The sequence below is a fragment of the Castor canadensis genome, chromosome 2, assembly GCF_047511655.1.
Source record: "Castor canadensis chromosome 2, mCasCan1.hap1v2, whole genome shotgun sequence".
Taxonomy (NCBI): domain Eukaryota; kingdom Metazoa; phylum Chordata; class Mammalia; order Rodentia; family Castoridae; genus Castor; species Castor canadensis.
This window is the reverse complement of record NC_133387.1, coordinates 31,403,047-31,426,001: the sequence shown is the minus strand read 5'-3', so window position 1 is coordinate 31,426,001 and position 22,955 is coordinate 31,403,047. Positions and strand designations below refer to the sequence as shown.

Here is a 22,955-nt window from a genome sequence, read left to right as displayed (position 1 = left end):
CCATTGTAGGAAGTGTTGTGTAGTCACGTTGAAAAGTTTGATCAAAGTTCAGTTGTCAATGTCTTGTAGCTAACTCGCCTTTTCTCTGTGATTCCTCCTGCCTCTCTCCCTCCCCCTCCCCCTCCTTCTTCTATTGGTGATACTGGAGATTGAACCCAGGGACTCACACGTTTGGTGAGCACACTGTCACTTGAATTACACCCCAGCCTTTTTGTTTGTTTTAGAGGCAAAGGAGTATGCATGTGCCACCATGACTGGCCTTCTCTGTAGTTGTTTTCTTAAATTTTGGTATCTCAAAGCTTCGTTGTGAAATTTCTAAGCATTACATGTTTATCCTGGCTAGTATTTGTTGTATTTCCTGCACTGGATAATTCCTAGTTAGGAATTACCAATTTTAGAAACTTGTCCATCATTACTGTTCAAATGTTGCTTCTGTCCCATTTTCCCTTTGTTTTCTTTTTCAAATTCTATCAGAAATATCCTGGAGCTTATATTCATTCTTCCATATTTTTGAACATATATATATATATATATATATATATATATATATACAGGTACATATAGAGACATATATTATGTCTCTATGTCTCACCATTCTGAGTTCTAAGTAATTTATTTAGATTATAACTACCATTATATCTTTAAATACATCTTTAGCTGTTTTCTAATCTAATGCTTAAACTGTCCAACAGGCTCTAATTTCAGTGATTTTGCTTTTAAGTTTTGTAAGCTCTGTGTGATCCTTTTCCAAATCTGCTTGATTATTTTTATAGTGTTATGGTCTTTTTTATGCTGTTAGTTCTTTTGTTGTATTTTTGAACCTGTTTAGAAATCCCATCACTGTAAACAGAGCTACTTCACAGTTTACAGTTCTATAACTAGAAATTTCCGAAGTGAAAATGATCAGTTTACTTTGTAACTTTAGATTGTGAGCTAATATTCAGCACAGATTTGTCCATGAATCCCAGGTAGAGGATTAGCCTTCCTTCTTTTTTAATGCAGATACCCTAGGGTTATCACCAATCCAGGAGTACTTTTTATGCCAATTTCTTAACTTTATTTGATAAAATAAACTGAGACTTCAACATTCTTTGAGAACAAGCTAACAGCAAATCTGAAGGTTAGTTTTAGAACATATTCAGCTCCTGAGCCCAAGCACAAGTTTATGAGCCTGAGTGCAGATTCTTTTCTACTCCACCATTTTATTGAACTCTAGCTTATCTGATTTCTTGATGAGATCTGTGTTCTAAATTCTTACTTTAAGTATTTCATGGCATATTTTCTTTCTCTGATTGAGCAGTAAAATCCCATAGTCCTGTGCTCCCAGGCACAGGATGAGATCATGAGTTTAGCATTCTGGTCGCTTTTGGTCCCTCAGGCTTTCCTCTCTCTTGTAGTTCAGTTTTGCATTTAAGAAGATGAGTATTTAAAGGAAATGGAAATCAAAACCACACTAAGATTCCACCTCACTCCTGTCAGAATAGCTAGCATCAAGAACACCATCATCAACAAATGTGAGGATGGTGTGGGGAGGAGGGAAGGAAACCTTGTACACTGCTGGTGGGAATGTAAGCTAGTACAACCACTCTGGAAAACAATATGGAGGCTTCTTAAAAACTAGACATAGATCTGTCATATGATCCAGCATTCCTAGGGTTATACACAAAGGAATGCGACTCAGGTTATTACAAAGACACCTGCACACCCATGTTTATTGCAGCACTATTCACAATAGTCAAGTTATGGAAACAGCCAAGATGGCCCACTACCAATGAATGGATTAAGCAAATGTGGTATTTATACACAATGGAATTTTATTCAGCCACAAAGAAGAATGAAATTTTGTCATTTGCAAGTAAATGGATGGAACTGGAGAACATCATCTTAAGTGAAGTTAGTGAGGCTCAGAAGACCAAAAATCACATTTTCCCTCATATGCAGATTATAGACTTAAAACAAATGCAGTAATATTATTAGACATGGGTCACACACTAAGGGGAGAACGCACATGGAAGGAATAGGGAAAGGGAAGGAAACCTAAAACTTGAATGTGGTTGATATGCTCACTGTAGAGGAGCAAATAAGTAATCTTAAACTGGCAGAGAAGTCACTATGGGAAGGGGAGTAGGAAGTAGTGAAGAGGTCTGGTAGAGATGGGTGGTAATACACACGTGCTTGGAAACAACACTAGGAATCTCTCTGTATAGCAATCTTTATCTCAAACTAGCAAAAACGTGAGGTCTTTCTTATTATCTCTTATGATTTCTCTTCAACAAAGTCAGAGAACAAAAGGGTGGAACAGGTTCTGCTCAGAAGTCAGGGTGGGGGGAAGGTGGTCTGAATAATGTATACACATGTGAGTAAATGTAAAAACGATAAAATAAAAATGTCTGTAGCTGTTTATTAAGTATATTTGTTCTATGAAGGTTATTTTTGAAGTTTCTTTGTTGATTTTTTTTTGTCTGGAAGATATATCTATTGATGAGAGTGGATTTTAAAAGTCATCTACTATTAATGTATATGGACCTATCTGTTTCTTTATGCCCAGTACTATTTTCTTATGAAGTTGGGTGTACCAATGTTTGGTGCATAGAAATTTACAATTGTTATAGCATCTTGATGTATTACTCCCTTTACTACCATACAGTGACTGTTTTTTGACTAATTTTAGCTTGAAGTCTATTTTTTGAAATATGAATAAAGCTACTCCTGTTTGCTTTAAAAAATTTTAAAATGTGTATCATATCTTCTCTAAATTTCCAGGTGTTGGACAAAAACGTATTCTTAGCATTACTTTATAATTAGCCCATCTACCAATTTAAATAACTTAGCCAATGCTTAAATTTTAATTTTGAATAGCTCTAATCTTTATATATATGAAAAATTTTTCTATACATTTCAGAAAGAAAAAAGTCTGTAATGATGGAGTTCATATATAAAACCAAACAGTATGTCCAAGTTATCTTATAAATAATTAAATTATAATTATTAGACATTGGGGCTTTTGCAAATTAATACTTTTACAATCAATTATTAAAAATATAGAAACTATATTGAGCATACAATTCATAAATTTCCTATCTCCTTCTCTTGTTTGGAAGACACATAAAACCTGACTAGAAAAGTCCCCTGGCACAACACCACATGAATAATCTGGAACCTGCTGGGAGAGTGATGAAGAGCACAGGCAGGTCTGCCTTCCCTACATGGCTCACAAACATCTCCAGCAGTTACCAGCAGAATCTCTAGGTACCACTGGGTAAGGTACTCCAGACAGACAATTCAGCATGACTCACCCACTTTAATTCATTTCTTCACCAGAACTCCCATGCAGGAAAATATTGCCTTCATCTTCACAGTCCCTCTTTCTATCTGTTTCTCAATCTAATAAACACTTACTTTGGGTTCCTTCCAGGATCCTTACAAACTTGTCTGCATTACTTTTATAACTGCATTAACTTGGTTCTTCCTTATTTTTCACTCAGTTTCTCCATAACATGAAAAAAACTGACTTCCACAGCTTATTCCACAGTTTATCCACATATTTGAATGTGTATTATTTTTTAAAGTACTCATCTTGTTAAAAAATTATTTTTTAAAGTACTCATCTTGTTAAAAAATTATTTTTTAAAGTACTCATCTTGAGCTTGGCAGCCCAAATAGCTCAACTTGTAATCTTAAGTGCACTGTTTCATTTGCTGTGAAAAATTAGATTAGATTTCGAATGTCAAATGTTTTATTTAAAATGTTCATGAAACAATAAATGAGACCAAATTCAGTCTCTCATCCAAGGAGCAGGTCTTGAACACTGACTACACTACATAATGGACATAACTGTAAGAGTCATAGAAGAACCAGGCCTTAGTCTTTCAGGATACATAAATAGCTATGATGTAACCATAGTCATAAGAAAGCAATCAAAATGCTATAGAAATTCAGGGAAAACAGCATTGCTAAACAAAGAACCAAACACTAACTTGGGAAACAACTAGTTAGGGAGTGATTACTCACATTTAAAAAGGTTTTCTTTCCTTCTCAAAAACCTCTGATTCATATAAGTCCTGAGATACTTTTATGCATTTTATTACTCAGAGGAAAAGGTAAAGCTAAAATATTGGAAGGTAGTGTGAACTGAAACCCAGTCAGTAAAAAAGGTAAGTATTTTTGAAATTATAATAGAATACAACAAAATGTGTAATTTCATTCTAAATCTAATTAATATATGAAAGATACATATTATATAATAGCATATATGGGGCTGAATTTCTCAGTATTATGTGTTTACTTCCTGAGAGTATTATCTTAACATTCTACCAGTCTTTAATCAGCAAAAATTAACCAGTTGGCTGGGCACTGATGGCTCACACCTATAATCCTATGTACTCAGGAGGTAGAGATCAGGAGAATCATCGCAGTTTGGAGCCAGCCCAAACAATTTGTGAAATCCTATGGAAAAGCCCATCACAAAAGAGGGCTGGGTGAATGGCTTGAGGTGTACACTCTGAGTTCAAACCTCAGTACCACAAAAAAAAAAATTAACCAACTGAATAAAAGATTATCATAGCATTTGATAGTATTGTAGGTTTTGATTATACAGCAGTAAGGATTTGAAAAGAATATATTTGAATCTAGAGACTATGATAATAACCATAGAGGACTTACATATCATTAAATAAGGTATAATTAAACTGAGAACCAAGCTTTGTTGAAAATAAACTTTAGGCTAATTCCTTAAAACATGCTGGGCACAGTGGCTCATCCTTATAATACCAGAATTTGAGAGGCTGTGGCAGAAGTTTCGTGAGTTCAAAGCCAATTTAGGGTACCTAGTGAGTTCCAGACAACACGGGATACACAATGAGACTCTGTCCCAAAAACACAACACAACACTATACATACAGCACAGCGCAGCAAAGCAAAGCAAAGCCAAAGAAAGGTATGACCTAAAACAAACTTTTACTGAGAAACAAGGTATCTGGGCCCTTGAGATGGTGATTCCCTACTCCAGTATTCATGGGTGAGGAACCCCAGGCTGCTGGGATAGAAATGACCACCTTAGATTTAGAGCATGTCTCCTCACTCTAGTTGGGTATTCCTTCCACATTATTTTATAATTGTCATTCTGAAACTCAAAAGAACTGTTTTCATAAATAACAGGCCAATTACCTCTTAATTTCTGACAAAGTCATTATTTAAGAGTACTGAATCACAAGGATTACTGTAAGTATTAGAGAGAAAAGTGAATAAAAAGGAGATAAGGCTTATCCCTTTATTATTTTTCTCTTCTTAGATACACATTCAATTAATCACCATAATTTGTTTCATATAGTAATTACTGATTTCATCTGCAATCAATATACAATTATAACCCTTGCATGTGTTTATTTTTCTTTTAAAGTTTACTAGGTTCAAAGTTAGCATGTCATTCTGCTTTATCTTGTGTCTGCTTTTTGATGTCTCTTATGACTACCAGATATATGGATCATGGTTTTAATTTCATTCTGAGAATCAACAGTCTATTTAACTCATGTATAGTAAAAACTATATTTCTGTCTTACTTTTTGCTTTATGTCTTCTATTATACAGTCACTAACAAGTTTTTGAATTCTACTTTTATTCTATAATAGTTTAAAAGTTTTCAAAGACAGTAAACTTCATATTTTCTCTTACGTATTAAAAATAAAATCACTTTTCTTGCTTTTTAGATAACATGAGGAATAGAAACTATTTTTATTTTTCTATTCATTATTTTTAACAAAATCTAGCATTTAGGATTCACATTTTGTGATAATTATTTTTTATTTCTATAGCCTATCTTAATCACTTTCCTTATGTTTGATTCAAAATACTTTACAACAGTAATTTAGATTAAACTATATACTTATCTTTATTCTATAATTCATTTATGTCTTATGTTTCATATCTCTTGAGACACTATTCAGTTATTTCTCAAATATCAGGCATTCCCCTTTAAGTACTTTCAGGAAGGTGAATTTTGTATTTCCTGAATCCTCAGACACATAAGAACATCTTTCCTGTGCTTGTATCCATGAAGGATTTCTTAGATGAGAACTAAATTCTTTAGTCATATAACTTCCTATTAATAGATATCGCTCTATTGGTTTCTGTAATTAAGCGAACACATCCCTGATACAGTGTATTTTTATTTTTACTTATTTTTAATTTTTTAATTTTTATTTTTTTGATATTCATATGTGAAAACAAGGCTTGGGTCATTTCTCCCCCCTGCCCCCTCCCCCTCCCTTACCACCCACTCCACTCCCTCCCTCTCCCCCCCACCCCCTTGATACCCCGCAGAAACTATTTTGCCCTTATCTCTAATTTTGTTGTAGAGAGAGTATAAGCAATAATAGGAAGCAACAAGGGTTTTTGCTAGTTGAGATAAGGATAGCTATACAGGGAGTTGACTCACATTAATTTCCTGTGCATGTGTGTTACCTTCTAGGTTAATTCTTTTTGATCTAATCTTTTCTCTAGTTCCTGGTCCCCTTCTCCTATTAGCCTCAGTTGCTTTTAAGGTATCTGCTTTAGTTTCTCTGTGTTGAGGGCAACAAATGCTAGCTAATTTTTTAGGTGTCTTACCTATCCTCATATCTCCCTTGTGTGCACTCGTTTTTATCTTGTGATCAAAGTTCAATCCCCTTGTTGTGTTTGCCCTTGATCTAATGTCCGCATATGAGGGAAAACATACGATCTTTGGTCTTTTGGGCCAGGCTAACCTCACTCAGAATGATGTTCTCCAATTCCATCCATTTACCAGAGAAACAGAAATTTCTCAAAAGAAGAAATTCAAATAGCCAAAAAACACATTAAAAAATGCTCATCATCTCTAGCCATAAAGGAAATGCAAATTAAAACCACACTAAGATTCCACCTCACCCCTGTTAGAATAGCCATCATCAGCAACACCACCAACAACAGGTGTTGGCGAGGATGTGGGGAAAATGGAACCCTCTTACACTGCTGGTGGGAATGTAAACTAGTACAACCACTCTGGAAAAAAATGTGGAGGCTACTTAAAAAGCTAAACATTGATCTACCATTTGATCCAGCAATACCACTCTTGGGGATATACCCAAAAGACTGTGACACAGGTTACTCCAGAGGCACCTGCACACCCATGTTTATTGTGGCACTATTCACAATAGCCAAGTTATGGAAACAGCCAAGATGTCCTACTACTGACGAATGGATCAAGAAAATGTGGTATCTATACACAATGGAATTTTATGCAGCCATGAAGAAGAATGAAATGTTATCATTTGCTGATAAATGGATGGAATTGGAGAACAATGTATTTTTAAATGAAAAAAAATATTTGGAACAATTTACATGTAGATCTCTTCTTACTAAATGTCTTGAAACAGAAAATCTACTTACCTATAGATGAATTCTTTTTGATATCAAAATGTGTCTTTTCCTATGCTTCATTGTTTCTTTCCTTTACCTTTTTTTCTCTTCTTCACACATGAAAAAGCAGACTTTTTGTTATATACTCTGTATTTACTTTCTTTCCTTATTATTTCATTTCATTTCATTTATTTTAGCATTCCTATGGTGTCTTCTATGGTGCTGACTTTGGTTTATACAGGGTTTATTCTGTACATTCCTGCCTAAATTATAATTTACTTGTTTTTTAAAAAAGTTTTACCAATGATTTCTGTCAGATTTCTTTTAGTAATCTCATCCAAATCCCTTAGCTCATTTGCACAGTTAATAGGTTCATATTTTTTTTAAATTATCAAAAAATATAAAATCAATAAATTGAATTTTAATATGACCTACTCTCTTCATTGGTTTCCATATTAGTTCACCCCATCTCTTTTTATCTGTCCTAGAACAAATGGTGACCTTCTGCAGATATTTTGTTGCTATTTATCAACATATATCCCCCGATCCCCTGAATCTCCCACTGCAGTGCTATTTTGATTTGCTCTCTAATTCTGAGCTGGACAGTGAGTAGAAAGGACAGTCTCTAGGTCAGTTTTCATCTTCTACCAGGAAGAAATTCCTGTTGCAATTGTATGGTTTTCTATGCTCAGGGGAAAACACACGTTTTGAAAGCCAGGTGCTTTGCACACTTTTGGTTTTTTTGCTTTCAGCAAAATTGTAGGATGACATAATTTAGTTATAAACTAAGAGATATTAAAATGTTTTTATGTTATATCACTAAATGCTTGGAGTATCCAACCAAGAGCTCAAGAAACAAACAATTTGAGAAATGAGTTACTCTAACAAAACTTCTAATTCCATCTGCTTATTTGGGTGAGTAGGTTTTACCATGCTTATAACTTTTTTTTTCTTTCTAAAAAATAATATTATTATTGTTGTACTGGGGGTACATTGTGGCATTTACAAAAGTTCTTACAATATATCATAGTTGAATTTCCCACCTCCATCATTCTCCTTTATTATCCCCACCCTCCATTCCTGGAATAGTTTCAACATGTCTCATTTTTCCATTTTCATATATAAGTACATAACATTTCCACTACATGCAGCCTCTGGATGTTTAAATCTCTTAAAAATGATAACAAAAACAGAATTGTGAAACCTTTCTCAGTCTAGAATGAAGAATATGCATTCACAAATCAGTTGGGAAGAGAGGCCATATCTAGCTCATTAAGAAAAATATTGCCAATAAAATTTAACTTTTTAAAGTTAATAATTGTTTTCTAAAATGTGTCATACACTTCTGTGTTTTAATCTTATGTGTGCTGCTGTGTACTATGTATAATTGCAATTATAATTAGCTATAAAAATTTAACCCTTATAGTCTTTGTTTATAAGATTTAAGAAATAGTCCAAATTTGTAGACTTAAAAAATGTTCCATAGTAGTATGACAGAACAATCAAGAGATCTTGGGCATAACATTAGTTCATAAGAATAAATTCTATTGCAGATGAGCAATGGAAATAAGAATTCAGTGGTTGTAGGAAGATATAAAATATAAGAGCATTTAGATTCTGTTGAACATAGTTATAAGTAACTTCATGGTTTTATTTTGAAATTGCATCCATTGGAGTGACTTAAGCTTATGATGAAAACTTGAGGAGTATGTGCAGTTATAAAAATTAATTTAAAAAACATATGTGAAATGCTTTAAAGACTAATGTGAGTGAGTTTTTCTAATTGGTCTTTTACAAATACGTATTTGGTCCTTCTTTGATGTCTCTTAGAAACCTGAGAATTAGTTTTTATTACTTCTAATCAGAATGGCAAATTACTGCCATGAACTTCTCTGCGTTCTTATTAGAAATCAGTTCTCTCAGCCATTCATGCATTTATCTATTCAACAATATTTATTGTATATTTACACTTAGCTTGGAGTTAACAGCATTGCCCAGAGTCAGAAAAAGAAAGTTAATCTCACAAACTGAGATTGCAAGAAAGAAAAGAATTACAATTAAAGAGATACCAAAATTATTTGGCATGGTGAATTGTTTTGCAGAAAAACAAAGAGTAAAGAGATAGATGCTAACAGGCTGTGAATGAACTGCTTGACTCTCCATCTTTCTGCCTTCTGTCTTCTTGCCTCACTTGGTTTTCTCCCCTTTCTTGACTTCTCTCTTTCTCCCCATGATTATGGGTTGTTTCTTACTATATCTTTATTGGCAAACTAAGAACACAAGTGGCTGTGTTGTTGAAGATGTGTGTTGAAGGTATAAGCAAATGAATTAAAACTGAAGGAGACAGGGAAGAGTGGCAATGCATCTAAATGTGGTTATTGATACCACATTGATCTATTTCTAATGGACATTATCATGAATAATTGTAATACAAATTTTTAGAAAGTTTTGTTTCTTAAAACCCCAAATTTTGGCAACTCTAAATTTCTTTAAATTATTGATATGTTCTTGTTGTCACCTGTTAAAGAATCCAGCCTTGATATGTGCAATCCACCTAAAATGTGAAAATCTCTCTTACCAATTAAGATTTAGATCTAAAAACAAGCAGTCAAAAGGTATGTAGTAGAAAATTCTTAAATTAATATTGCTTTCCCCCCCCCTTTATATTACCTGGAGTACATACACAGTTGCTTTTTTAAGTACTGTATTTCTTGCTAGCTTAATATAATATGATTTTTTAAACATGAGAGTTATATAAAATCTCAAGTACCAAGGTAGGAGTCTTTAAAGGAACTAAAAAATAAAAACCAAAAACTATAGCTTTAGATAAATTACCCCATTTCTAGAGTCATCATTTAAGTGAAGAAACAGTAAAACACTTGCTTTACTGTAGTTTGTACTTCTTTTAATATCTTGTTTTTGTAAATACCTCAAAATCACCCAACAGATCTAGAATCTGTCATAGATAATTGGGCCTTGAGATCAAACAAAGAATACAGATGGAAGAGTAATGAAATACCAACGACGAGCAGAGCTATCATTGACAATGAGGAAATCTGACCCATGCTACAACTAAAAAGTGCAACTTGGTTTTTGGAAGACATTGGCCCTGGTAGCAGCTCACTATTGGTGCTATCCTCATGACTCACTAAGTTCTGATTCTATGTCCATACAATGATGGCATATGTTAGACTTCTTTTAACTCTAGAATCCCTCGAAGTTCTTAATTTTACCCACTCTTTTTTCATGGTCATGCTAAGTCACATTCCAAGGAGTATAAATTCAGGTGAATTCTTTTGAATAATGTTAATACTTTCAGCTACTGTTTGCTAGCCAGTATCCAGGTCAAGCATGATCTGTAGAAGTTGTACTCTGAAAAAACTGTGGTGTCAGATGGCACTAATTGTTAAATTATGCTGCAGAAAAGTTAGCTCTAGGAATCAGGGGGTCACCCTTTTCCATGCTCCCGGTTAGAAATCATGCTGCAGTCTCCCACTCATTCTGCACCATCACCACTGCCAGAGAACCACATGGGAACAGGTGGCCTGACTACTCTGATAGGTTTTCACTCACAGCTTCCTTGTGTACTACTGAACAAAGCTTACACAATTTTCTATATTGAAACTGAAAATCCCTTTAATGGAAGTACAGCAATCAAACATCCAGTATTCTTAACTCAATCCACTCTTAGTAATTCCATAAAGAATGAATTTGTTGAGAATGGGAGAATATAAACAGACTTTAATATGAGGACAGCATTAAGTCTGGTTTCAGCATCATTACTTTTGACGGGGCACCTTAGCTTACTTTGCTGTTCTCCTACAAAGTACCTGCATCTAGAATAAGGAAACCTCCCATTTTGTTTTTAATTGCCAACCTGTTCAACACCTGTCTGTGTCCACACATGCAAGTGCTAACTGTGAGATTTTAGAGGCCACAGTGCTTGCTGTGTATGTTGTATTAGGACTGTATGGATCAGGTTAACAGCTGGCAGCTTAGCAACTGCCACTATCTAATTTCAGTAAAGATTAAGGCTTTAAAAATCCTTAGCTGGAAATATTCTTGGCAGAGGCCAAAGGTGCTGATGAAGTTATTTTTTTAAACCCTAGAGCTTTATTTAATCAAGGAAAATGAACACCTCTTCAAGATCCTAAAAGATTTGAAGGGAATTTATATATTTAACTGTCTTGACCAAGTGGCAAAAGAAAAGATCTAGCAGTCATTGTATAAATTAAAGAAGGGAATGTCTGTCTTTCAATAGGAATGCTCAAAGTGATCTACATATATTCATTTTCTTAACAAATATGTTTTTCACTTCTACTTATGTACCAGGTAGTGATAAGCAGACTAAAAGGAAGACAAGTCCTTATTTTCAAGGAGCATACACTCTAGAAAGAGTACACAGATACAAACATTAAATATATAAATAAAATATAATTTTAACTAGAAATAAATGCTCTGGTAAATTTAAAACAGAATAATATATAGGGAGTTGGAAGGTACTTTAAATTGAGTAAGTAGAAAAGACACATTTGAAAAAGTACATTTGAACTTATATATAAACGTATAGGTAGAATGAGCCAGTCCTGGGAAAAAAAAAGCAGTGTTTATTTCTATAGAGAGGTTAAGGGATAGCCAAACAATCTGAGTGAAAGGTAGGGACTTAATCCAAAGGTACATTTACACACAAATACCACAAAACCCACATTATACATTTATCCAAGGTATTATTGGAGAGGGGCTGATGACAAAGTCCTGCTTTTGACACTGCGATTCATTTGAGGTAGAACATTAGAAGTGAATACACTGCTCAGTGATTTGAAAGCATGGGGATCTTCTCTAGGTCATGGTCTTGGGTTATTCTAAGGGAAATGGAAAGTCATCTGAAAGATTTATGGAGCAAATTTTTGTAATGTGAGTTATGCTTCAAATAGTTTATTCTGGCTATGTGAAGGACAGATTGTAAGGGGAATGGTAGAAGTGGAAGCACAGAAAACAGCTAGAATGCTACTGGAGGAGTCTATGTGAAGATGATGGCAGTTTCAATTAGCATAGGATCAGAGAAGACAGAGAGGAGTAGATACAAATAGAACAGTGTTTTGGATACACAACAAAGTATTCTGTGATTGACAGGGAGGTAAGGAAAAGAGGGACCAGGGATGCATCTAGGTTTTAGTTAGGTATGCTCAATGTAAGTGATTTTCATGTCCCATGTAGGGGGGTTTGATGAGGAACCCAAATTAAAGAATAGATATTAATTGATATAGCAAATTTTATTGAGTGTTATTTGGCAGGCACACCATTTAGGTTGAAGACTATATAAAGGTGTGTATCCATATGAATACATACATATACAGGATGACAAGTACACAGAATATTTTCAAGTGGAGTCTTGTAAAGCAATTTTCAAAAAAACCCAGTAAATCCACAAAATTGAACCCAGACTTTACAATATAGGACAATTCTTGTTCATCAGTCCTCTCCTTTCTCATACAGCTATAAGATGCGCAGACAAGAGAAATCAGACATTGCCCTGGAAGCTAAACATGAAAATAATAACAATCTTTTTTTTTTTCTTTTTAAGAGAACACAGGACATAAGTGAAAGAGAATTTTCCCATTGGCATCAGTGGCCGACCCAGGTAAGATTGTTCTTACTGAATGCAGACCTTTTATACTCCACTTTGCCTGTCTCCTTTTATAACCTTACCTTTTGAGTTATAGGTAAATACTCATTTGAGTCCATTTTAGAGCTATTTTCAAGAATAAATACATTAAGTCTGTTAACATTTGAGGGCAAATCATTCAAATTATTATGGCAATTATGATCAGCATTATCATCTTTTATTTTTTTGCTATGAAAAATTCAATTAGACAACTGGGTATGGTGGTACATGACCATAATCCCAGCACTAAGAGGTAGTAGCAGGAGAAGGGTAGATTCAAGGCCAGCTGGGATTACACAGGGAGACCCTGACTCAAAAAAAGAAAGAAAGAAAGAATCCCAACTATCATAAAAGTTACTTAAAATAAAATTTATTTTCTTCTGTCATTTTCCTAATAAACTCCACAAATAAAAGAATTTTCAACTTTCTTTTCTACTGAAGATGTGCAATTTAAAAGATAAAATGAGAGTCAACATAATAGTGAGCTGCAAAAAAAAAAAAAAAAAAAAAAGTGAGCCAAAACCCAGCCAATTTTGGAGAATTTTAAGCATTCACAAGTCATCTAAAGATTTATAATCTTAGTATTACAAGTATATTGGCCCTTTGACCAATATAGTAATTTCATTTCTATAGGATTACTCTCACAAAGATTAATATATAAGAATTGTTTATATATTTATGGTAACATTGTTGATAAAAATAAATGTATAAACAAGAGGAACTGATGAAAAATTGGTCACACTAAGGAAAGGTCACATATGAGGGGTAGGGCAAAAGAAGGAAACTAACAAGATGAATTTGTTTGACATACTCTCTATACAAGAATGAGTATAGAATTCTTAAACCGCCTGTAGTCACCATAAGAAAGGGACTAAGGTAGAATGAAGAACAATAGAGGGGATGAACCAGTTGGTGTTATAATACATATATACATGGAAATATCACAAGGAAACTCCCTCCGTGGTTACATTTATCTCAAACAAGCAAAAATGTTATTTTTTTTTCTGTTTTTCCTTTTTCTTTTTTCCTCTACAAAATCAGAGAACAGGAAGTCAGAACAGGTCCTGCCCAGGGGGGTACCAGTGAGAAGGGGGAGGTGGCAGGGAAAGGGAGTAGGAGGGTGAATATAGTGCAAATATTGTGTACATATGTATATAAATGCAAAAATGATACCTGTTGAAACTATTCCAGAAATGGGGAGGGGAGGGAGGGGGAAAATCCAAGTGTGATATATTTGATACATTGTAAGATCTTTTGTAAGTGCCACAATGTACCCACACCCAGCAAAACAATAAAAAAAATTTTAAAAAGAGGAACTGATATATAAATAATGCTTATCTATAATATAGAATACAATAGTTCATTAAATTAATATTTTTTTTACATGCTGACAAGGCAACTTTTCTGTATTTTTAAAGGGGAACAAAGAAATTCACAGAACAAAAAATATGTGGAATGATTCCATTAGGGGTAGATACAGGTGTATGTGTCTGCACACACACACGCACACATGCACACACATGCACACACACACACGCACACACATGCACACATGCACACACATGCACACACACACACACACACACAGGACAATTTAGGAGGCCACAGGATTAGCAATGGTTTGAGAGTGAGAATGGAGTAAGATGGTAGATGTGGGTAGGAATGCTGATGAGGGCCTTTCATTTTCTACATCAGTATTAAATGGTTGGTTTATCCTACACTAAATATGTCCATTTTAAAACATACCGCTATAGAGCCACTAGCCCATGACTTTAATGATGTGACAGAAGTGCATTTATTCACTTCACATTACCCTACGGCTAGAGAAAACACCAGCTGGTTTCTTAGACTAAACCTAGACCCATATGACAAACTTCACATTCTGTCTGCAGGAGTAGCATCCTCAGTACAGGAGAGGAGTCTGCTGCAGTGGGCCCAGGTGTGCTGGATCTTTCAGAAATCAATAAGCAGGAGCAGCCACTACTTTATGTTTAAAGCAGATCTTGGTGGCATCTTACCAACAGTGCTCATATGTTTGCAACATGCACAGATCACACTCAGTGGCATGGCTGTTTACATCCCGTGCCAACCCAGCCAATATGTAATTAACATTATGTCTTGGTAGCCTGCTGTTGTTTGCAGCAATTTCAAGTCATGAGTCTGACACACTGACAACAAGCAGTGAACACTTGAGATGGGGCCAGAACAGCATTGATGTCTACTGCAGGTTCCAGTGATGTCACACAGTAAGTGGCCTTTCTGAGCAGACGGCTCTTCATGCCATCACTCCCTGGTCTTTTCTTTAATGTAGTGACACTGTTTTCCACCTCATGGTATTAATGATCCACAGTGACTTTTACATATCTGTTTGTCTTCACAGCTACTGTTAATCACAGTTTTATGGCAGAGGAAATGAGCTTTGTTCATTGCCTAACAGGACTGGATTTACTTAACTCTACCCCATACTAAGTGAATCCTGGGAGAAGTATGTAAACCTTTTATGAACAATGGAGATAACAATAACACCTACCCTTATAGGCTTATTCTGTGGAGTAAATAAGATAACACATTGAAAGTGCTACAGATAAATATGTGACAGCAAGTAACTGCTTAATAAGTATCAGATTAAAGACAACAATGACTATGCTAATACCAAAGTGCTTCAGAGCTTTTGGATGCATAACAGACTATGCAATGTTTTTTTTTTTTTTTTTTTGTGGTACTGGGGCTTGAATTCAGGGCCTATACCTTGAGTACTCCACCAGCCCTTTTCTGTGATGGGTTTTTTCAAGGTTGGGTCTTGCGAATTATTTGCCTAGACTGGCTTAGGACTGTGATCCTCCTGATCTCTGCCTCTTGAGTAGCTAGGATGTGAGCCACCGGCACCTAGCTACAATGCCTGTTTAATAGAGTTATTTCAATAGGTGCTAGAAGAATATAGAAGGAATAGTTCCATTTGGTTAAATCACAAGGAGAATTTTTAAAGCTATCAAATGGTTTTATTAAAACGAACTACAATGAAATAGTTTTTTAAGTACTTCATGCCAAAGATATCTTCCAAATATAATACTAAAACACTGAACAAATGTAAAAAAAAAAAAAAAGAAAACTTAATTTTGGTAAGATTTCAAATATAAAAAAATCACTCTTCTTTCAGTTTGGCTTGAACCAAAATTTATCTCCATTAAAAAATTGCAGTCACTTAGAAAGCATTAAAATGTATTTAATATTGTAACTCTATCAGGGTCAGAATTGAAATGGAAATGCAAACTAATCTTACTAAGAAACTAAACAAACATCCAACATTAACAGATGATTTATTTTCCCACTTTTGGCTCTAATTCAAATAGAAATTTTTGCGTTCAATGTTAATGTTTACATGTGTCTTTTTACCCCAGTGGCTCCTTGAGTGTTCACTTTGAACAATGACTTTGCAGCTGGGCAAGCCTGACTCTCCATAAATTTTTATGAGCACAAATTCTTGGGCTGATGGCTAGGTCTCCAGTTCAATCACTCATATAATCCACACTCACAAGTGGTGATGAGATTCACATTATCACCAGAGCACCATTCTGCCAACGGCAGCAGCAGACACAGCAGGTACACCATCCTCCCTAGGAAAAACAACTCCTTTACCTTTCAATAATGCAGCCTGTAGGTATGGACCTACAAGCTGTGTGTGGAGAGAATGAGAGCTGTCTTTAAAAATACTAATGAAAACTACCCGGTTCTTCCCAATGGGTCATTCTCTTTGGATCTCCATACATATCCCCCTTGATTTTGAAATGAGAGCATTCAATTTGTCTACCCATTACATTTGGAATTGAAAGGAATATTCAACTGTGTTTGAAACTTGAAAAAGTTGTCAGTACTGTCATGTATAATAATACCTTTGGACATAGGTTTTTCTGTGTGAGCATGTGTATACGTATGTATATATCCATGTATCATATATTTATATGACTTCAAATGTTAAAATACTACATGTAGAATAAATCCAAATTCATTATACTTTGGTGGCATTTTTTTTCTAAATTTCAATTATGGAGCATATGGTTTTACCACCTACTTTGATGTAAATAGGATTTTGCCTTTTAAAATGTCAAATACATATCTTAGTTATCAGGAGATCTTTTAGCTCCACAGTTAATCTTCCCTAAAGATGTACCAATTTATATCTCAAAGTTTTCTAATTTTTTCTTTCATTTCTAAACTGTCTACTGGGTGATAACCAAAGTATACATATTGTGCTGCAACTTTTTATTCTTGTGATCATGTGCTAAAAAATAAGGAGCAATGATGACTTTAACCTTTATCTATCCAAAAGCATGAGGTTATCATTTGACCTCTTAAAAACAGATCTATGAAAGCCTAATCTTTCTATTAAAAAAATGTACATTAGAAACTCTATTAGCTTGTCATTTAGCCAAGTTTCCGGACTAATAAATTGTCTCCATTCATTCTTTAAAACACAGTGACTAATTCAAATGACTTGTTAAATATTTGTGTTCACTAGGTTACAGTCTCACATTCTTTCTTACATATTTCTACCAGTTAAACTTTTGCTTACTAAGAGTCAACTCAGTTTCTAACAGTGATGTCATCTGATGAAAATACGAAGTTAATTGCATGAAATTTAGTTGAAAAACAAGCTTGTTTCTATGAAGAATCAGCTGCATGCTTTAGAAAGATTTGACAAATTCCCATGACAAACTTGACAAATTAGATGTAGGTGAGACATCTGCAGTATAGGAGTAAAATTAAAATGCCTAGAAGAATCTATACTCAAATTGCTTTATAAAGGCATTTAAATTGTCAGACCAATGTAAAGAAACTAAACCTGGAATCTACAGCTATGTCTCATTGGTGTGGTTTTGAAAGATCACTGAGAATTCTAAACAAGGAATCCTTACTCAAATCCTTCCATGAGCACTATATCAAAAGATTGACTCTGTGTGTACATGAACCTTTCCTTACTACTTCTAACCACATAACAAAAGGTTTTATTTTAGCCAAGAATAAAATAGATTGGCACTCTGCTATGTACATAAAACTACTTTTGACTTATTTTTTACACTTTTCATGTAGATCCCATGGTATCATGAGACACTGATAAAGTAATTTTATCTAGAAACTGATAGACAGCTCTATCTCTGGAAGACAGTGAATGATAACTTTCCTTCCTTGGCATTTTACCATGTCATTCTGATCTAACCCAGTTAAGCTTGCTTAATGTGTGAATGAAATCAATGAGATTTTTACAGACTCTTTTGTGCTAAGAATTCCAAGACTGACTCTTGTCTCATATATTTCAACTGAGAATGAAATAGCTTGAATTTATCATGGAATGGAATGACTATTATTCAGAAACTTATGCTTTGATATAAAGGTAATGAGCATATTCTATAAACAAAAGGTATCAATGATTTTTAAAAAATCAGTCAAGCCACATATTCCAATAATCTGTTATGTTCAGAATCCAATCACAATCAAGGCGAATTAAAAATATTTAAGTGAATAATAATATATGTATATTTACATCAACGTGTGATTAAAAGGGCTATGGTATTTCCATAACATATCAGGATGATGCAGCTATTTTCACAGGATGGTCTTGGAATCCTGAAGGTCCCTTTCAAAGGATCTTTTGTGGTCAAAACAATTTTTACCACAATAATCAGAAGGTTTTTTTGTTTGTTTGGTTGGTTTTTGTTTTGCCTTTTTAAGTCTTATTCTCTTAGGAGTATACAGCAGAGCTTTCCAAAGACTACATTTTATCTGATATTGCAGAATGTTGAACACAACTGATAGGACAATATGGCTACATTCTATTACACACGACAGTAAGATGTACTACTGTGTTGCTTAGCTACATTGCCTGGCTTAGGAACTAGTTATTTTACATAGTTTTATTTGTGTAGCATGTAATGGATTTACTGCTTTTCTTTTAAAATGAATCAAGTATTTAAAATTTCTCAGCTTTGTTTCTAATACAGGAAATATTGATTGATATAACATGTACAAATAAAAGTTTGAGAACCATTGTCTTAGAGTAATTATGTAACAAGGAAAAAATGACTAACCTGAACAAGAACAAAGTAACGTTTTTTCCATCTTTTCCAAACCTTCTGTCCAAGGGCATACAGGTATCTGGTAAGAAAGACAAATAAGCAAAATAATTCTTTAACTAGGTAATGTTGTGGTCCTGTGCAATCATATTTCTTACACAGGCATTTATTTTCTAGACCAGCCTGCTAAAGGCAAAGTTTAGTTCATTTGGAATCTGAGACAACATGCAGCTTCTGTGTTACAAAATGACAGAGCTTACTCTAGGTTCTTGAAAGGGAATTGATTTATGTGGCTTATCAATTTGTCAGTCCTTCCTACAAACTGAGTGAAGTAGGAGTTAGAAAAGATAATCAAAGAACCAGTTGGAATTTTATTCTTATCTTCGTTTCTCAGGAGAGACAAAGGCTATGAGTCAAGAACATCGTACTGACTTCTTTAATTCTCAGATGATCAGAGCTGAGGAGTGTGACCTGAGGAGGAGCTGGGTGCAGAGTCAAGAACACAGGATGAAGTGTCAGTGTCCAGTTGGGTGACTCACACCAATCTCAGTTTCCATTGTCTTACCTAACAAATGACAGCACAGGATTTGCTGATTTCCAAAGGGCCCTGCTCATGAGGTCATTTTGGAAATTACCAGACTTATGGAAGCATTACAATGTACATTTTTCAACTAAGAAATGCAGGTAATAATGAAGATGACCACATATACACACCTTCTACAAAAGTGGAAATACAGACTTAATTTTAAATTAAAGAAATACAGTTCAACATTTCATCACAACGTTTTTTTTTTTATGACATGAAGGTTGAATGTACAGAGGTTAGTTATTCAAACTAACTTCATTTACAAATAATTCCAGTGGTAAAAAGTCTCCAGATCTTCTCTCATAATTTTCATAGTTGAAATTTTAGGTTAAATTTTTGTTTTCTGTCTTTGGTGAAACAAAACAAGCACAGCTTTTGCTTCTTTTGAAAAAGAGTAATATGGGATGTTGCATAAGGTATGTTGGCATGAATGGACACTACCAGTGGGTAGTTCCTGGCAATAAGTAGGAATAGTCCTACCTTTTCAAACTGGAACTATTAAAGTAACAATTAGAGGTGCACATAAAAATGTGTGTTGCAAAGAAACACAGAACAGTGTTATTTATATTACTGAAAACTAGTGACAACCAAAATTCTCAAGGATAATGGAATTATTAATTAAATGCTGGCATATCCATAGGGAAAAATTACTGCTGCAACTGAAGTCATGTTTTTTGTAAAATTAATAATAGAGAAAAATTTCATAATATAATGTTATGTGCAAAAGTAAGGATTCAACACTACACTCATACTTAATAATGGCACCTGCTTAGCAAGTGTGAGGCCCTGAGTTCAAACCCCACTATTGCTAAAATAACCAACCAATCGAACAAAAACCAATCAAAACCCACTGGATTCTTTCATTGGAAGCATCACCCAAATGTTGTAAATCAATTGTATATATTTTTTTCAGACATATCAGGTAGCTAAGAATTTGGTGAGCTTTTAACTGGCTCTCAAGGTGCCCTTATGCAACCATCTGTACTTGTGGATGCAATGTAAATTCATGGTGGCAGGATGTCCACTGCTCTTATTCTCACCTGTTCACTGTTTCTTCTCAAGGTCGCCTTTAAACCTTTTGTACACCTTTGCTCTAGCCTCTAATTTCTCTTCAGTGGTTATAGTGATAGGGGCTCAGCTGCTCTCTTTCTGTCTTTCCTATATATTTTCTCTCTCCTGAAATGCACACACTCAAGCTTCTATTACAGGGTTAACAGCAGTGACCTTGGGAACTAACTACTGTGGAAATGACAGATGCCCTCTATAAAAGTGATCTGGCAAGATGTACACCCAATAGCTGCCCAGGAACATTGAGGCCACTGGGAATAGCCTCTGCGTATGACCACAGCCTGTTTCTCAGCTCTCAAAATGTGTTACTTTGCAGTCTTCTGGGAAGTTAGGTTATATACAAGTGAAAGTGAATAGTGATACACAAACCACCTATACCACAAGTGTGTGTGAGTCTTATTGACAGCACTACTCCATGAAGAGTAATGGCCAGCTGCATTATTCAAAATGATGGGTACTGGGGAAAGGAACCACGGTAAGTATTTGAATGTAGGGCCTTGAAGTATCTTGGGCTATTCCTTTTTAAGAAAGAACTCAATCAAACATATACAGAAAGTAATAATTGGCCAAACATATTCAGAGCTAATTGTTCATAAAAATTTTACTGGCTCTCCACATAAGAAAAGAACTGTTAACAGAAGATTAGTTATAAAGAATGTTATATTATAAATGTGTATAGAAAAAGTATAATATTCTGTCCTTATAAAGTTTTCACATTTGTCAGACATAATTTTAATGCAAAAAATGGACATGAGTAAAATACATCAGAAAAGACAATCATGCTGAGTAAGAAGAATATCTTAAACCTCACTTCAACAAATTTGACTTATTTCACCATAAGGATGAGTTTTATGAATAGGTACCAAGTATTATTGTCTAGCTGCTTTTTCACTGACCTAAAAGTAGGTTCTTGGCATAAGGAAAAGTATTTAAAAGCAAGCAAAGAATGAAGAAAAAAGTTTATCAAGGGCCAGTGTGATGGCACAAATCTGTAATCCCAGCTACTGGGAGGTGGAGGTAGGAGGATTGTAGTCTGAAACTGGCTTGGGAAAAAAGTGAGAAGACCTTATCCAAAAATAAACTAAAGCAAAAAGGGCTGAGAATGCAAGTGGTAGACCACTTGCCTAACAAATACCACAAGGCCCTGAGTTCAAACTCCAGTATCACCAAAAAAGTTCAATATTTTTTAAATGTAAAAATTCTAAAACAATCATATAGACTCATATACATAGTTATTAAGTTGTCATTAAAAGTTATGCCAAAAGAAAACAAATTATTAATGGTATGGAAAAATTCTTACAGTAATTAAAAAATAATAAGCTCATATAGACACATGGGAAAAAATCGAGAAAACGCAATAAAATGTTAAGCCTACAGTTAATATCTGAATGGTGAGGTTAAAGATAAGTTTTCTATCCTTCCTTATACCTTTCTACGTTTCCACAATTTCTACACTTATCATGTCTTTTGTTTGTTTCTTTTAGCAAGGTTTACTGGCATACTTTATGGAAAGAAAAACCTGTTTTAGGTATACAACATGATATGTTAAAATAGCTATGCAATTAGTACCACAATCCACTTGTGGGGTATTTCTATCTCTCCCGAATTCCCACGGGCCTTTATGATTGTTCCATTCCCTTACATACTCAGCTCTGACGACCACTAACTTGACTTCTGACCTCACTGTTCCTCATCACCACAATGTCATGGAACTGGAATTATATAGTACATAGCCTTTCTTATCTAATTGTTTCCTTTAGAAGACTTTTGAGATTCACCCTTGCTGTACACACCAGGAGCCCATTCATTTTTACTGCTAAGCAGTATATTCCATTGTATAAAGTGATCCATTCACCACATGGCAGACATTTGATTTGTTCCCACATTTTTGGTCATGAAAAATAAAGCTACTACAAACATTTTTGTGTGAAATCTTGGCACACATTTTCATTTCTCTTGCATAAGTAGCCAGGAGGAGGATTGCTAGGTCATTTTGAGAGTGGATGTTTAACTTTATAAGATCTGTCAAATTGTATTCTACAGTAGCTGTGGTACTTTACCATTAGCAACTTGTGAGAGCACAGCTTTTATAATCAGAAAAAGTTACTATCTTAAAATATTTTGGAGATAAGTTTTTTATGAGTCTATAAATATTTCTGATATGACTAACTGAATACCCAGAGACACAAGGGTCTTT

The 22,955-nt window shown here is 34.5% G+C and overlaps 1 protein-coding gene across 8 annotated transcripts in view; it reads right to left on the bottom strand.

Moving 5' to 3' along the window:
* The window catches only part of Cadps2 (calcium dependent secretion activator 2), a 546,589-nt gene that overhangs the window by 165,623 nt on the left and 358,011 nt on the right, over positions 1-22,955 (bottom strand). For all 8 annotated transcript variants that reach the window (XM_074064310.1, XM_074064333.1, XM_074064259.1 and 5 more), the window contains exon 9: positions 19,120-19,186. In XM_074064310.1, coding sequence (XP_073920411.1) covers positions 19,120-19,186 — 67 coding nt within the window. The remainder of the gene's footprint in view (positions 1-19,119; positions 19,187-22,955) is intronic.